This window comes from Mirounga angustirostris, unplaced genomic scaffold (genome assembly GCF_029215605.1).
Source record: "Mirounga angustirostris isolate CCGP_5_RB_7025 unplaced genomic scaffold, mMirAng1.0.hap1 SCAF_8, whole genome shotgun sequence".
In the NCBI taxonomy this organism is placed as follows: Eukaryota; Metazoa; Chordata; class Mammalia; order Carnivora; family Phocidae; genus Mirounga; species Mirounga angustirostris.
Genome location: NW_026991716.1, coordinates 113,916,146 through 113,934,294, shown reverse-complemented (window position 1 = coordinate 113,934,294; position 18,149 = coordinate 113,916,146). Strand labels below are relative to the sequence as shown.

At 38.4% G+C, this 18,149-nt stretch overlaps 1 protein-coding gene across 2 annotated transcripts in view; it reads right to left on the bottom strand.

The window, feature by feature from the left end:
- Positions 1-3,891: 3,891 nt before the first annotated feature.
- ENPP1 (ectonucleotide pyrophosphatase/phosphodiesterase 1) overlaps positions 3,892-18,149 on the bottom strand; it is a 72,368-nt gene continuing 58,110 nt past the window's right edge. For both annotated transcript variants that reach the window (XM_045865552.2, XM_045865553.3), the window contains exons 20-25: positions 16,910-17,064; positions 15,220-15,349; positions 13,881-13,961; positions 12,866-12,998; positions 10,907-11,069; positions 3,892-7,995 (exon numbers count right to left, since the gene is read on the bottom strand). In XM_045865552.2, the coding sequence (XP_045721508.2) occupies positions 7,825-7,995; positions 10,907-11,069; positions 12,866-12,998; positions 13,881-13,961; positions 15,220-15,349; positions 16,910-17,064 (833 nt within the window). In that variant the 3' untranslated portion in view covers positions 3,892-7,824. The remainder of the gene's footprint in view (positions 7,996-10,906; positions 11,070-12,865; positions 12,999-13,880; positions 13,962-15,219; positions 15,350-16,909; positions 17,065-18,149) is intronic.

The following is an 18,149-nucleotide window of genomic DNA, read 5'->3' as shown; positions in this document are numbered from 1 at the left end:
AAAGCTTTTCCCACGTGGTAAGCACAAAAATAATGTCATTTGCATATCTTTAAGTGCTAAAATATTCCTATGTTTTTGTTTTTTACAGCTCTTTTCCTTATGAATGTGTTAATCCAGACTTCTGCCCGTTTTTCAATTGAGAGTTAACATTTTTTGATTTTGCTTTTAAGTGCTCTTTTTAAATGGTGGTATTTCATGCTTCACACTATTAATGAATTTAATTCTGGCTTGGAATTCAGCTGCTGATGGAGTAAAACTTGATGAATTTGAACATTTTCAATGTATTCTTCCAGGAGGCAGTGGGACATGCTGTTTAAGTAGATGAGATTTACCAAGACCTGGGCTCAAATCCCTGCCAGTGATAACCCACTAGCCAGGGTTAGGATTAGTATTTCCCCATTACAGAATTGTTGAGAAAATATATGTAAATCATTTAGCACAATGTCTGGAACCAAAGAAACACCCAGTTAAGTTAGCTATTACTGTAATTATCATCATATTTGATCCAGTTTCAGAGATGTCTTTGTTATCATAATAATGTGACCGATTCATTGGGTAAATGAATAATCAAATTTGTTTACGGTCAACCTTCCATGATGGAAAGGGAGGATTTCACATCACTAATACTTCTTCATCTGTCACTATGTTAGGCAATGCGAGATTCCACTGCCCTGAATTTCAAAGATAGTGAGAAGGGGTAGGAAAATCTCTCTCCTCTTGAGTAAAGCAAAATTGCCTCAAAATGTTTGTTGTAGGCGCCCAAGCAGGGTTGCTACCCCCGACTTATTTCTTCCAGGCTGATGTGTTTTTCCTCACAGCAAAAGGTGTTCCCAGAAGTTGATGGATGTGAGGACTGAGAGATGCTCCTGTGCATGTCCACTTTTGCCAGTAAATGTTTACAACAGCTCTTTGCGGCTGGAGAAAGACTGCATGCTTTGTAGAGAGGTTTTCACGTGAGATGTCAAAACTCTGAGAAGTTCATTCTTTTCCTCCTCAGTTCACCACACATCACACTTTGCACGGGAAAGTCAATGAAACTGTGAGTCGATGAAACTGAATGGCCCCTGAAAGGCATTCTTGATCTTATATATATTGTATTTTTATTTCTACATTTGTATTAGATTTATTTTTAAAATTCTGCCTCCTGTACTAGGAAGATATCTAGAGATGCACTCCTTTTGAGAAATACCCCATTGAAAATACCATCTGGCACTTAAAAACTAGGGATGCAAAGAATAATTGTCAGTGTGATTGTCCTCTAGCTGCATTTCTATAATCTATGATTCCTGAGCTGTCTTAAATGGATATTTTGGTAGGATCAGCTTATTGGGTTTTATTCATCTGGACGTTGTCTTTATTAACCAACCACTATGTGCCAGGTGCTGTACTAGAAACAGTGGCTATAAAGATTATTTCTGTTCTCAATGACAGACAACTTTGGAGACAAGACAAAGAAATACCTGAAAAGGAATCTATCGATTAAAAAAAAATATATGCTTAAGTGTTAAATGAGAGTTACAACCACTGGGGGGAAAATCTTACAGGACTGAGTTGTATCTCTTATGAAACAGCATACTCCTGACATAAATCTCATCAAAGTTACAGTTTTAGGGAAGAAACTCAAAGAGCATAGTCTTGGCAAATTTAACAAAAGACCGCCGGCTGGAAATGCCTAGATAGTGCAGCTTCTTGGGACTTCTCACTTTCCTTATGAGATTTGTGGAATGTGTTCTCTTTAGGATAAGATCCTGCCAGGTCCCCTGGAAGCCCTAGGTGGAAGCTAACAATTCTCTTATACCCATAACTACATCACCCAAAAGTTATTTTCTTTTATGGCTGCAGACTACCTTTAGCAAGCCATGCATTTGGATCGAGTATCAGGGGCTGAGTACAATATCTTAGTAGGTCACAGTGCCATCTAATAACATTGCATACATATTATAGAACAATAAAATGCATCACACAGGGACGCCTGGGTGGCTCAGTTGTTAAGCATCTGCCTTCGGCTCAGGTCATGATCCCAGGGTCCTGGGATCGAGTCCCACATCAGGCTCCCTGCTCAGCGGGAAGCCTGCTACTCCTTCTCCCTCTGCTGCTCCCCCTGCTTGTGCTCGCTCGCTCTCTCTCTCTGACAAATAAATAAAAATCTTAAAAAAAAAAAAAGTGCATCACACACACACAGTTGGTTGCGATTACAGAACAATGACTAGCCTGAGGGGCTGTGCTCTGTCATCTCCAATGTCTGGGAGGGTCTGATCACATGACCATGCTTTAGGGGTCAAGAGAAGAGTACTGGTGTCAAAAGGATATGGGCCTGGGGCTAGATCTTGAAATCCAGGTGAAATGTTGGTAAGCACCAAGGGGGCAGGCATCCCGTCTGTTCTGTTCCCCAATTTATCCCTAATGCCCATTTCCTTGACACAGAGTAAACACAGCTTTGAAATCTGTTGTCAGTCTTGATCGAACTGAATCTAATCTAGTTGAATGTGGTGAAGTGTTCTATTGAAGTAAACAGTGGTGACATCTTAAAAACACGTAAGTACACAAACAAGGCCTCACAGATTAACCACTATTTCTGTTTGGACCTTCATAAAAGTGAGTAAATCTTCAAAACAGTGACATTGTGTCAAGATCTAGAATAGTTTATATAATAGAGAATGCAAAATTGTAGGTTTTGATCTGAGATTTTTTAAATTGTAAAAATGTGAACAATGAAATCCATTCATTGAACTGAGAAAATTTTGGTCTCATGTATTTAAAATAATCTCCAGTCTCTATTAACTTATAAACCTTCAGTTCTGAAAGTTTCACTTTCTTTCTATTACCCTTAGCACAATGTCATCTAAGTGTAGGCATAAAAAAATTTGATAGTGAAAAATACCTGGATGTCTTGGGGCAAAATTATTAAGAGATATAAAAATCTCATTTCCTGGAAATTTATTTGTTTTGAATCTTTATCCTGTGAAAGCTGAAGCCTATACTGACTTCTGAATTTGATATATAATGAAATTCTATATGGGTTTTATTTTTTTTATTTTTATTTTTTTAAGATTTTATTTATTTATTTGACAGAGAGAGACACAGAGGGAACACAAGCAGGGGGAGTAGGAGAGGGAGAAGCAGGCTCCCCACTGAGCAGGGAGCCCGATGTGGGACTCGATCCCAGGACCCTGGGATCGTGACCTGAGCTGAAGGCAGACACTTAACCATCCGAGCCACCCAGGCGCCCTCTATATGGATTTTAAATGAATGTGTTATTTTTATTAAAATCCTGCCCCCTGAGTTGAGGTTTTATGGGCAAGTGTGAAGTTAAATTTAAAACTATGACACTGGGGTGGAATGAAAGGTGCACTTTTTTCTGTTGCTTCCTTTTGACATCTAACAGGGATAATACTGATTGCAGAGATTCTTTCATTTCTAGCAGACTAAAACATATTTTATGCATCTACAGTTTCTGCCATGCCTATAATTTCTAGTAAATATCTTTATTTTTCCTTTAATTGCTGTTTATGTATAATGGAAAGGATAAGTATAAATATTTCACATTGAAAAAAAATCTATGGAAGTTACAAATTGGATACTTTCCCTCTGGTTTCAGACCATTCTACATACTGGAAGTATATTTATACATGCCTGTCTTTTGTTTTTACCTAGAAGTATGATTGCAAATAATTAAAATACCAAAAACAAGAATATAGGTCACAGATCAGAAATTGATGTTTACTCTGTGAACCTGAAATGAACTTTGGCTCTTTTTTATCCTTCCAACAATACAGCCATGGTTAATTGTCTACAACCCTTGCATGCAGTATCATCCCTGGGAAAACGCCACCACCCCGTTCACTGTCCCCACCCTCCAAACACACACACACACACACGAAAGCAGCCAAGTTTCTGTAATACAATTTTTATTGGTAAATCCACATTTCTTAGCTTAGAGACATATTTTGTAGACTTTTTCCTTTCCAATATTTAGACTGCCAAAAAACAAGGAAAATGTCATTGGACTGTAGCCATGTTACAATTTTACCTAATGCTTATGAAAGCACCAACACACCAGATTCCTGGGATAGGCTTTGGCATGAAGTGTAATCACCACATTTAGTTTCAAAGTTCAAATGCTCATTCCTGTTATAGATAAGCAGGTACCCACAGGGCAAGGCAGGATAGTTACTCTAGCTAATGACAGAATGGGGGGTGGTAACAGCCTTTCCTGGAGGACTGGGTGGTGTTAGCTTCAATCTCACCCACCTTCTTTCCTGAAACAGGACTGGGCCAACTGGCCTAACAGTCCTCTACAGATTGGCCTACGCTGCTGGAACATTTGCCTTCTTCCTCTGAAAGTTTGCCCTCTTTTCTCTGAAACTTCTACTAAATATTTTTAAGTTCCACCTGATTCTTTGCTCTGCCATGAATGAGCTGACTTAGCTATGAAATTTTATATGGAAGTTACTTACCTCATTTAAGAAGTACTGATCAGAGGCATGGCAATAAAGTTAGGGGAAAATAAAGGTTTTGCTTTGCATATGAAAAACAAAGAACAGCCTTCATTGTAGATAGTAGGATGAAGACATTTTCATATATAGCCATGTGAATTTACCATTCAAATTGGGGGACTGGAGGCCAGTCACATGTTTTAAAATGATGAAACAGTCAAAGGAGAGGTCTCTTTCAAGACAAAAAAAAAGGAAATACTGTGTAAGAGCAAGTGAAAAAAACAAGCTAAGTAGGAACAGATGTGGATGCTTTTCACTTTAGAGTCAGCATAGCATTAATAGTCTGACTTTTAAGAGCAGGAGATGATTATAACAAAGCAGGAAAAATAAAGTAGTTGTATATCATAAGTTGGTCATAGCAACACTTGTAGAAAATATCAGAAGTAGGAGTAAATGGGAAAATGCCAAAGAGTATCCATCCAAAGGATGTTAGAATGTCCTTTCCTTTCCTGTTCACCTGAAGAGCTCCAATTCGCATGAAGTTCTAGCCCAAATGTTACCACCTCTGAGAAGTCACTGCCGAAACTGTCCAACACCACCCAGTGTCTCCTCTGTCCTCCCTGGCACCTTGCCTATGACTCCATTTAAACAATTACCACCCTTTAGGGATCATCTACACTTCTGCTCCATCCTCTCCCTCCCTAAACTCTAAGGATTATTACTTGTCCTTCTTTGTATTACCTGGTGACTGGCAAAGGGGAGAGACATCTACCCATTTAATTAAGATCTGCTAAGATGCTTTACATAGAGGCAATCATGTGTCTGCATGTATTTTGAAGAATATATAAAAATCAATGAGACACTTCTATAAAGAAGTAGATATCCTTCTGCTAAGTGCAGATAAAAAGCTTAGATATTATATATATATATATATATATATATATAAAAGATATCCTTCTGCTAAGTGCAGATAAAAAGCTTAGATATTATATATATTCGGAAGATTCCGAAAGGTAGAGAGAAGAAGGCAGGCAGGCTAGGGACCTTGGGACCCAAGGGACAAAACTGTGATGAGTTCCCCCGAGTTTTTGCTTTTTAGCTCATATGTCCCAGACTTGAAGCTGAAGACATCACAACCTGTGAAATGCCAACAGAGCAGGTGAAAAGAAGTCCTAAGAAAGACCTGCTCTCTAGCCAAAGGACTGGAAGAGGAGTAGCCTAGCAAGAGAGAAAACAGTAATTGCAACCAGGCCAGCAAAGGCCAAGTGGGGAGCCTGGACTTCCAGCCTTGACAGTCTGTCATGAAGTACCTTAACTCCCCTGACAGGGTGGTATCTGAGAAGGTTGAGCAGGCAACTGGTCATTTCATCCCCACTTGGTCATAATAAAGCCTTCCCAGCATTCCTGCCCAGTGTCAGTGGACGCCACAGGGGAGCAGTGACAAGGCCCCCCTGCACACCGCAGCCAGGAAGGCATCAATGGAGGCCCAAGGGGGAGCGGAATCCCCACCCTGCACAGCAGCGACAAAGGTCCCATCTCGCCCCAAGTGTCACTGGAGGCTGAGTGGGAAACCTGGACTCATAACCACACCTTGGAAGAACTAGATAGTGCCCCTAAGTCCCCCACTAGGCTGATGTCAGAGAAAGTCAGCTAAAACAGAAGGTTTAAATAAGATCCATAGTCACATAACACCTAAAATATTCAGGTTTCCACTGAATATCATTCATCATGCCAAGAACCAGAAAAATCTTTTTGAATGAAAAAAAGACAACAGATGCCAACCCTGAGATGACACACATGCTGGCATTATTTGAAAAGAATTTTCCAACAGCCATCGTAAAAATGCTTCAGTGAGTATTTATAAATTGCATAGAATAAATGAAAAAATAGAAAATCTCAGCAAAAAAATAAAAATTCTCAGCAAAGAAATATATAAAGAAGAACCAAATGGAAATTTTAGGAAAAAAACCAAACAAACCAGTAACTGAAATAGAAAAATCAATGGGTGGGCTCAACAACAAAATGGATTAGAGAAAGAAAATAATCAGTGAACTTAAAGACAGAACAATAGAAATGACCCAAATTGAACAACAGAGAGAAGACAGACTGGAAAAAAGCAATGTACAAACCCTCAGGGCCCTATGGGACTAAAAAAAAAACAACAAAACTTTCTAAATTATTAAATAATTTTTAGATACAAATCATATTATCTAAAGGATTTTGTGGCCTGTAGTCTGTTGAAGAATGATCATCCTATGAAGGACAAATAAAAATTTTTGGTGGACTAATATAACACCTTAATCAAACCCACGTAGCCTAAAAGCGAAGGAAGCCTTTGAAGGTTCACAGGTTGGGACTAAGAGGTATAGTCTATGCGGTGGAGAGGTCAGGTTCATTTATCATGACCACCAAGAAGATGTAAAGCAATGGTTATGCATTCTTTCCAAATCTATGGAACTTCAAAACGAACAGCTCAGCATAGTTCTGCTGCTGGTGGGGTCATTTTTGTGCATAGAGGAAAACATTCCTACCATCTTGATGAAAAATGCCACCATGCGTGTGTTGACAAGTTCTCTGAAGTTCCACCAAGACATTTTTAATAGTCTAAAATAGCTACTTTTAGAGCTATTTTCAACCTATGTTAATTACCAGTGAACAGGATGGGAATATATTTCTTTTTGTGCAAATACAGAATAAAATTTTATAGCAGGTAGAGAGACTCAATTACTCAATTCACAGATCTTCCCTCAAAGTTTAACTTGTTAAAGACATTAAATCTGAAGAAGCCCAATCACAAAACAAAAACAAAAACAAAACAAAACCCACAGGATCGCATATTTTGTCTTTTGAATGGGTGTCGGCAAAGACAGAAAGAGGGCCTTAGAAATATTTTTTGCTTCTACTAATTTTTTCAGTTAAAACTAAAATGAATGGAACTCCAAGTCAGAAAGAATCCAGAATCACCTTTAAGTCCTTGTGAAAATACTAAGGTAACACAAACTATTCCAATCCTATCCATTAGTGTCCTGGTGGCCAGTTCCAGAAAAGTTTATTAGTGAAAATAAAATTCAAATATCTGGTGTCCAGACAAGTTTCACAGCTACTTCTGCCCTTAAGAGAAGTAGAAGAGCAGTTTTAGGAATGGTCTGTCTTTATTCCCCAAATTGGAACAACTCTTACACATTCAAACATGTGCGAGGCTCAATAACAGTATTTTTCTACTGCCGGGCGGAAGCCGTGAGGTTCCCTGAAACAGTTTATCACAGAGGATTCTCAGCTCTAACTCTGGTCGGCAGTTTCCAAACAAGGCGACAGCGTGAATAGAGGACTGTATAAAATAAAAGGTTCTTTCAGAAACATTTATGGTGTGTTTTTGGAATAAAAAATATCAGTCTTCTTGGTTAAAGGTTGGCAACTGTGTTTTCAACTTTAGAATGTCTGAAATTGGCTCTTTCCTTTCTTGATAGAAGCTGAGTCCAGTGATGTGTTCAACATCTGTGATCCGAGCTCTGTGTAACCTCAATAACTCTTCCACCCACGAAGACTCATGCTTCCCATGCTATAAAGATGGGGGAAAAAGAAAAGTCACTGGAGAATAGTCAATTCACTTTCCCTACAAGCACTCCAACTTCCCATTTCAATGACTTACGACCCTCTGGCTCCCAAATGGCAGATGCTACAAGCTTTGTTAGGCATGATCCCTGCTCTGGAGTAGCTCACCATCTGATATATATGATGCGTCTTTGTTTAATTAGATGTCTCAAATTTGGGAAAGGGGAAGTATAAGTGGAATACATTGGTGCAAGAAACTTCAACAGAGTGAGTTTAAAAAAATGTTGGAAAACACAAGCAATGTGGCATGGTGGAAAGAACATGGGATGAGCAGAAAGAAAGTCAGATTTAAGTCTGGGTCCTATCATTACCACACCGTGTAAACTGAGGCAAATTATTTAACATCTGAATCCTGATTCTCTTACCTGCACCCTCCTTACAGGGTTGTTTTGAGGATCAGATGTAATGCTGTGTGCAAATGCACTATGAAAACACCCGTTCTTATCAGAATCAGTTATTTACATGGTTGCAATGAAGAGAGGGTTGGGGGATGTGGTAAAACACAATTTCATTTCTAGGGAGGTAGTGAAGTCTCAGCTACTAGGAGATCAGACAAGGAGTAAAGGCACATGCTCCAGCACATGGAAGCAGAGCTGGTAGCTGAGGCAGGTAACAGAGATGGAAATCAACATACACTCATGTGTAAGTATACATTTTTCTGAATATGGCTCCTGGAGAAGGTCAGATGAAGAAGGTATCCACTGGTTGGTGGGCTACGATTGTACTTTAAAGACATCCTCCAATAAAGATTTCTGTACCCTTGGGACAATATTAGTTGGAAATGATAAATATAGACTTTCCACATAAAAGGGAAATGGACCAATAATTTCCATTTTCCCATTAGCCTCTAATCATCACTATACCCAAGGCTACTTGCTGCCCCCCCACTCAGTCTCTTTCTCTGCAACAATCTTCACTCTGGCTCTCGGAGGAATAACCCTGCCTCAGTGGACTGCTTGGCCAGTAGATATTTTCCATCTGTCCCAACACACACAGGAATAGATAAAAAGTACAGGCAAGACATCTGATGTCTCAGGCTAACATCCTGCTAATCTTTAGTTGCTACTTCAGAGATGAAACAGAAGGAATCAGTCAGTATGTGTGATATGTCTTCAAATCCTCTCTCTGGTTCACGTCCAATATTTAGTGTCTTCTAGGTAAACTGCTATTATAGAATTTGATAAAATGTTTGCATTTAAGATATCGGCACAATAGCTTTTGGAATGGTGGAAATGGAAAAGGAACTCAGCGCCTCACTCACAATACCTGACATCATTCTGGTCAGGGAGACGTATGCATAAGTCTCTTTGGGAGGAGGGCCCAGAATTCAGACATGATATCTAGAAAAGCAGAAACCATCACATGCCCACATGTGCCACATGCTAAGAATAGTGGCAAAGGAAGACAGGAAAGGTCTGGGTCCCTAATAGTGCTATTGACCCAAGACTGTCTCCTTCTGGGCATCCCATCACACCAGGTACCCATTAATTGCTCAAGTCATTGTAAATGGGTTCTTCATTATTTGCTGAACACAACACTAACTGATAACTTTGGTGACTATTCAATCTCTTGAGGAAGAGAAAGCACTGAAGAAGGGAACACTTGGTATGTATCCAACAGTGTCCACAACAGTGACCAGCTGGTAGACACACATGCCCAATAGGCATCCAAATAGGTAAAGTCCTGCTATTCCGTACCTACTTCTGAAGCATAAGGAAAAATAACTTAATGAGAAATATATTCTACGAGGACTGGGCGATTAATTCTCAGTTTATCAGAGAAACAAAGAGTGAAATATCTTCATGAATTTTAATGAATGACACATAGACTCCTAGATCAGGGATGACAGTGGATCTCTGTATTCTACTCCTGGGCCCACAGCAGAAGCTACTGTCTGTTTTGTTCACTGCTGTGTGCTCTGTACTAAGAGTACCTGGCAACATATATTTATTAAAGGAATGAATGCCTGGATCCAAGAAGGGATAAAGGAATAAATGCAGGGAGGAATGAATGAGTGATCACAGCACTCCCTCCTGCTGAGCTCAGATGGGGGCCTCAACATCCTTTTGACTACAGGACTCCAGCTATCCACCACCCCTTCAATGAGGCTGGTGAGAAAGCTACATCACTTCGCAAACTTAGGTCTACACTTACATTCTGTAACTTCAACAGACAAAAAAAGAAAAGTGAAAAAAAAAAAACCTAAACAACTAGAAAATCTGGGAAGTACTCTGAAAGAAAAAAAAAATTGGCTCACCATAAGGAAAAACTTTAAAATTCCTAAAATTTTAATACAGTCTTGATGTTCAAAGACTAATTTAGTTTTCGTTTTGTTTTTTTAATTCTGAGCAAATAAGAGAACATAAAACAATTACTTCCAAACACTGAATGACAATAGAATAAGAAAAGATAATTAGGGACAAACATGATTTTTATAATAAAGTGATATATAGAAAATTAATCTGAAATACTACCTAACCATAACTTTAAGACTAATTTATAACAGTGCTAACACTTGGGGAATTATAAATCCAGTTTTGAAACAAGAGTAAATTCATAGTTCAAATAAACCTAGAATTTAGTGGCTAAGCCATAAGCAGGCACTAAGTTTTTACATTTTGATTTGTTTTTTTTGTGTTTTAACAGACAAGGGTGGTCTTCTCCAAAGATACATCCATCTCAGAGTATCAAATTTAAAACCATCCTGCAAAGTACATGCAAAGCACATCTTTTCAAAGTATATCCTTTCAAAGTTCATCTTCACATTCTGTTTTCCCCCACAGTAACGTCAGACATGGACACACAAATATATTCTTATTTTCAACGTTTAAGGTAATAAATGAACAGAGGCTACTTACCACACAGCTCTCACTGTTGTCAGTCCTGTGAGGCAAAATGAAAGCTAAGCTGTCTAAATCATCACACTGGGAGGGAGTCTGGAATGTGTTTTTACAACTTGTCAGCACAATGAAGAAGTGAGTTGGGATCAGAATTTCTTGATTACGGATGAGTCTGCTGTTTCTGGAAAATACGGCAATCTTCACTTTAAGAAAGAAATAACTCTCTTCTTTTTAATGAAGATTTCAGTAAAGTATATTTTTAATACAATGCATCTAAAAATGAAATTTTATGATTAGTAATCATAATACCTCAACGTTCTGCCAAATTGAGAGAACGAATTAGAAGACAGATAAACACAAGCCAAATAATTTTTATTTTCTATAAAAATTTATTGAACTTCAGATTTTTTTTTTTTTTTTTAGTTCTACCTTAAGACACTGGAAGGACTTGAGACACTAAAGAAAAAAACATATCATTCTCAAATACCTACAACCAAGATTCTAAAGCATTATTGACCGTCTTCTCAACTCTAGGCTGCTGTGCACAGATGGTAAACAGAGAGGAAACTGGTGTGGGATTTTTTCTATTCCAGCCCCTCCGGAGAAGTCCTGTTTCTGTGAACTCGCCTTTGTTTTAAAAGGATTTCCTTTCTCATCCCAGTAACTTCTTTTAAATTGCAGCATATTCTCCGACATGTCCCAAGTAATATTTTACCTCGTCTTAATTCTATTTCCTTTGATCTCAAAGCTAGTTTATTTATTTGTTTTTCAGCATCTTTCCAAATTTAAGGCAGTGGGAGCACTGTCCCCAGTTATAATCTTATGTGGAACCATAATATGTAAAACTGATTAAAACAGAGAGCTCTGGTGGGATGTGAAAGGTATGAAGTTCTCTTCTTTACCCATTCTACCGCTGTGACCTCTGAGGCAGTAGGTTGGGACCCTTATGCCTCAAGGGATATAGTAAAAACAACAACAAAAACCCCACAACCCTGTCATTTGACAAACTACTGTTTGTAAATTACACAGTACAAGCTAATGTCTCACAGATATACGTGTGTGAACAGTAATCCCTGAGCCGCCTGAGAAAGCAGTTCTTGGGAAAGAGCTGAACATCAGCAGACAATTCATTCTCTTTTTCCTGTAGCCTTAATAGCAATATTGCTTCAAAAAATCATGCTGTTATTAAGAAAGATCAAATGGCTTCTAAAATGTTCTGTCACTCTACTTTATAAAACTAGTACCCACTCATGGTTTCTTTCAAGATGTCATTCAATCTCCCTCTAGGCAAGGCTGGGTAAAAGCTGTGACATTCGCCCAAGGCCTACGCTTGGACACTACAGCTTTATAACCCTGCTGCTTCTTCCACTCAGGATGCCTCTAGCCACACCACATGGTTCTTTATCTTCCAACCAGCAGTAGTTAATGAAGACAGTATCTTAACAATTAGCTACACACAGAGATTTTAAACATGGATGTTATCTTCTTAACATATGGTAGAGTTCAGTGTTTAATCTGAGCTCAAGAATTACTCATCTAAGATGAGTCGAGGAGAAACACTCCTTTCCTCTAAAAAAACATTCCACTGAACACTGAGCAAAACATCAAAATTAATCAGATATTTCAAGGGGCTTCCAGTGTAATCAGAAATGTCATGTCTGTTGGGCGCCTGGATGGCTCAGTCGTTAAGCGTCTGCCTTCGGCTCAGGTCATGATCCCAGGGTCCTGGGATCGAGTCCCACATCGGGCTCCCTGCTCGGTGGGAAGCCTGCTCCTCCCTCTCCCACTCCCCCTGCTTGTGTTCCCTTTCTTGCTGTCTCTCTCTCTCTGTTGAGAAATAAATAAAATCTTAAAAAAAAAAAGAAATGTCATGTCCATCAATATGAATAGTATCAGACAGAAAAGGCTCCGCAGACTCAACTGGATGGTAATCCCAAGTGACAGCTGTTTTTAAGAGTAAATGAAGTATGTTCTTACCCCTTCAGGGTGTCTGAGGAATCATAACATCCATCGTAATCAGAGTCAAACACGGGACCGCTGACAACATTGACGCCATTTCTTTCTTCCGCATACCTCTGCAGAAGGGTGCCGTGAAGGTAGCGCCATATAACTAAAACAAGGAGGTACCATGCTGTCATGTGAAATAACTCAACAACCTTATTCAAAATTAGCATTTGTAATAATTACAGACAAAGTCAAATTTGGCTTCGGTCTTAGTGTGAGGCCAAAAATCCATTGTTCAGCTTTGGCAGAAGAGACAAACATTGAATTCAACACTATTTGGGGCAAAGAGACAAACATTGAATTCCACACTATTTGGGGCATCTCTGACCATGTGCATCAGCATGAATTTGGATAACAGATCATCATTAGGCATAAAAAACCATGAACATAAACAAAAAAGGCAGGTTATTCAGATTTACCGTTAATATCTGAATATTCCCTTTGAAATATTCACAATGATTCTACACGTAGATTAGAGTAAAAATCTCCTAGTATACTCTATATTTTGAAATTCTATATGTCACTCGAAGAATAATTTAAATTTATTTTTGTAAGAGTACCAAATACTGTGATAATTAATAAGGATACAAAAATCTATTCATTTCAAGATCAAAAACAATTATCAATAACTTCCAAAACTTAAATGGGAAACAAATTGGAAGTTAATGTGTTAGTAGACTATATTAGCCAGATAACTTAGGAAGAATATTACATACTTTTTCCATCAAAAAATGTTTATAAACATGTAAATACAAAGTAGAATAATAGGTATTGGAATATGTCATAATTCTAATAGTTGTAGAATTTCTATGTACTGGTATTGTCAAAGTTAAGAATGTATAAAAATGTGTACCTCTGAGAACATACACCTATAAAAACATGTTTGATAGTCATTTAATTTAGAGGATCAGCCTTATTAATGTAAATTATACCTATAATATACAGAAAATTCATTGAAAGTGTGAGATAAAGAGTTAAAATTTTTTACCTTGAAAACTCTGGTACATTGGCACTATATTAGTATTCAGCAATGCTTCAGAATATAGTTGATTTGAACCTTTATTTAGTTCTACAAAGAAAATTAAAAAAAGACAACTATCTCATTCTTCATGAATAACATTAGAAATTACACTTTCTCATGGGAGGGCATTTTAAAAAATTAGCTGAGTATCACCTTAAACCCATAAAACATTCCTAGGTATGGGGTCAAGGGAAAGTGCAATGTGTTTGGTCAAGTCCCTTAAAAAAAGCAAAATATTTAGATCTCGTCTTCTTCAAGATGAATTTATCAAAGAAACAAAAGCGTAATAACAGCCCCAAATTAAACATATTCAAATTTTACCTTATTTGCCCATTTCAACCAAAACTGTTTTGTGTTGACAACCCTCTTTCCTTAAACTCTTCCACAGTGAGAAGAAAAAAGAATATCTGGCTTCAGAACACCTACTACCCAGAAAAAACATCGCAGGATGTCTGCCTCAAAATGCTGTACAAGGCTCCTTTGTATGGATTTTCGGCTTGGGCCTGGTCTATTTTTATAAAGCAATAGCCAAGCTCTGACTTCAGACACTTACTCCGGGGACTGGACTGGATATTGAGAATATTTGAGCACCTGGAGCCTTCTGGTTTTTGCCTTCTAAGGCCAGCCTCAGAATGTCTTCTCATTAACACACAAATTTGCCACATTAGAAATTGAACACTTAACCTCAAAAAGAAAAGAAAGCTATTCCCTAGCGGCTCCATTTCTGTGAAAGAGCAAGCACATTTAGGCTCTGCCTACCCCTAGTTCTTTGACAAATTACATCTTTCCTTTTTTAAAAATTTTTATTTATTTATTTGAGAGAGAGAGAGCATGAGTGACGAGCAGGGGTAGGTGGGTGGGAAGGGCAGAGGGAGAGGGAGAAGCAGGCCCCCTGGTCCCTGGGACCCTGGGATCATGACCTGAACCAAAGGCAGATGCTTAATGGCCTAAGCCACCCAGGTGCCCCTACATTTTTCCTTTTAATAAACAAAATATCTCCTTCTAAGAACCCTGATATATCCTTCTGACCCAAGCTTTCTCAAATTCTGTGTAAAAGAAATGTAGAAAAGTAAAGAATGTCCTATCTACAGCGTCTGCACTAAAAAGACTACCCTCCAAACAAAAGCAAAAGTTTTCTAAAATTCAAACTTTAGACACTTTAAAAAGTTTCCCTAAGAGTTTTACTTCCCATTCACCATTTCCACCAAGTAAAAAAACAAGATGATGTACCAGGCCTCATAAGGAAAAGAAAAGGAAGAGAGAAAGAGGCCAAGAGAAAGGGAAGGACAGGGAGGTAGAAACTTACGTGGTGGGTAGAGGAACCCATAACTCAGCTCAGCGTTATTTTTATAAAATGAACACTTATGTACAGGACTAAGAGAAATTCGAAGATCCTGGTAAAGACAGTTGGAAATGTCTTCTGCAGAGAAACTGTCCTGGAAAACAAAATGAAAAGAGCCATCAGGTGTCAGGCATACAAAAGGAAAGAAGATTGCTTTATGAGTAGCTGAAGATGAATCACACCATACGATCATAGAGCTCTAGCTGTCCTTCACCATTTTCCCATTTTTCTAGCAGTATATTGATCTTTTTTCTAACTGAAATGCAAAAACTCTTTACGCTATTAAGGATACTTGTCATTTATCATGTATGTGCAAATATTTTCCTATTATGCTGGGCTAAGTTTGTGTATCATGTTTTTGCTTAGTCAACTGCAAACTTTTATGTAGCCAAATGCTGATTTGGGGGGACCCAAGTCTATCTTCCATACACAACTGCGCAGACTAAGGCTGAGGGTGGGGAGCCACTGAATAGCAGTGCAGCATGGAAACCTCAGGAGCACTGATGACTGAATTTATGCAGCACTGATTACAGAAGAAAACCGAACATTTGAACAGAATTAAAGAACACTGTAATTAAGGCATGAAACAACAGTAAATCTGATGGGGACCTATAAAACACTGTGCAGACTCCTATATATCACAAAGTCAAGTAAAAAATGTGTTTACACTGTTGTAAGATAGTCTTCAAAATTAGAACAATCAAATTTATGGTAGAAACTTTATGGAATTATGTGACTATGTGTGGTACATAATATATATATTTGTAACAGAGAAATTACATATATACCCGCACATATCCCTATCTTCTTATTTCGCTTTCTCAGTGAGTATTAACAATAGTTTTATTTTTTAAATCCAGCTGCTACACTCAATTAAGCTCTCTCAAATCCCCTTTTCACCCCTTAAGGGCATCCTGTAGCTTGCCAGGCATTCAGTTCCTGAAAATCTGGTTGGTCTAGTTTAAAAACTTCAATTTGATTAAAATCTAAATCTTCTCCCCTTCCCCATTCTCTCTTTCAAGGCCTGGCTTCTGTTACTCTTTCTACCAGGGCAGCCGGGGGCAGAGGTGAGGGGGAATGGTGGTCTTATTCTGCCTGCTCCCCCCCCCCGCTCCAACTCTTCTCAAGGCCTTCCTGTGTTTTGGGAGGTGGACAGATCCCCGGATTCTCTCTGGTCTGGTTTGGGGGTCTTCCTGTAAGTGGTATATGCAGGGAGGTTACTGAGCTTTCATGGCCTTCCCCATCAGTGAGGACCCCCTCAGGTGAACGCCGCAGAGGAAAATCCTTGTGCTCACACATCTATGTATTTAGAGAAGAATCACTGCGCCTGACTGCAAAATTGATTCCATAAAATTATAAAATCAGAATCTTAAAATATTAATACAAACAAAAAGCAAGAGAGAAACTTTGAGTGCCTGCACATCCCTCATTTCACACAAGAAGAAATCCGCTCTGAGTCTCAAAGTCACATGGCTAGTTCGTGGCAGAGCCAGAACCAGAACCTAATCTTCTGACTCAGAGTTCAGTGATCTTCTAATTCAGGAACTGATGCTAGAGCCAAGATTAATTGACCCAAACTAACTCTGCTTTCGATGTTTTGCTTAATGATAATTTGAAATAATTACACATAGCTAAAGAGGCAACCAATACTTGCATTTCTGTGGACGGTGTAAGAGGTCCAAAGGGGCATCAGGAAGTCATGGCTATAACCACTCATAAACTGGTGCTGGTAGAGAAGACAGACCGAGGTGTTCGTCTGGAGAACTCTGGGTCTTCCATAAGGTAAAGTGCTGCGCTTAATAACCTTCTCTTGGGTTGTAGGGGAAAAATGAAACCACCATTCAAACATACTTACTGTGAATTCTATGACAATATATAATGATATATTCATCCAATTCTTTCCTCTACTTAACCCTATTGAAAAGTTATTTTTAACTGTAAAAAAAAAAAGCTAATTACAAAGAGCAGAACCATAAGCAATTAACAAAAGAGGTTCACTATAGTTTTTGCCTATGAAGATTCTGAAAGATCAATGTAATAGCAAGATATCACAAGAGGACACACTATGTGAGATTGCTAGAAATTTCAGCATTAGGACTTAAAGAATATTGCTAAAATTCTTTAAACATTATTTTAATGATTTTTCTTCAGGGAAAACTCCAGACAGAGAAGTTTCTGGATGATATGGATGCTTGGAAAGCAAAAATTCACAACTAAACTTATGAGACTGAGCTGAATGAAAAAGTAATAGTATAGACCATTAATTGTACTTCTTCCAAGTGTCAAGTGCTTTGTAGAGTCCTTTGTATACATCATCTAATTTAATTCTTACATAGCCCTATGAATTAAGGTCATACGCCCATTGTACAAAAGAGAAAACAGTAGTTTACAGAGAGTGAATACTTTTTCCATGGACATATAGTTCCTACACTCATATTCAAACACAGATCAGTTCCAGAAGTGTCATCCTTCACCACAACACTCTGTCATCACAGGGTCATCAAAGATTTCTCTAAACATTTAGAGATTTTATTTTGATTTGATTTTATTTTTGAGAGAGAGGGAGAGAGTGAGAGTGCATGTGAACAGTGGGAGGAGCAGAGGGAGAAGGAGAGAGAGAATCCCAAGCAGATCCACACCCAGTGTGGAGCTCGATGTGGGGCTCGATCTCAGGACCCTGAGATCATGACCTGAGCTGAAATCAAAGAGTTGGAGGCTTAACTGACTGAGCCACCCCAGGTGCCCCACATTTACAGAGATTTTATATAGACAAATTCAACTTGGGAATTATGCAGAATTCACCTTTTTATTCCAGAAGGAAAAAACTGAGCCAAGTAACTTAAGGACCAAAGACTATATCAAAGTGTTTCAGAGAATATATCGAAGTGTATGAG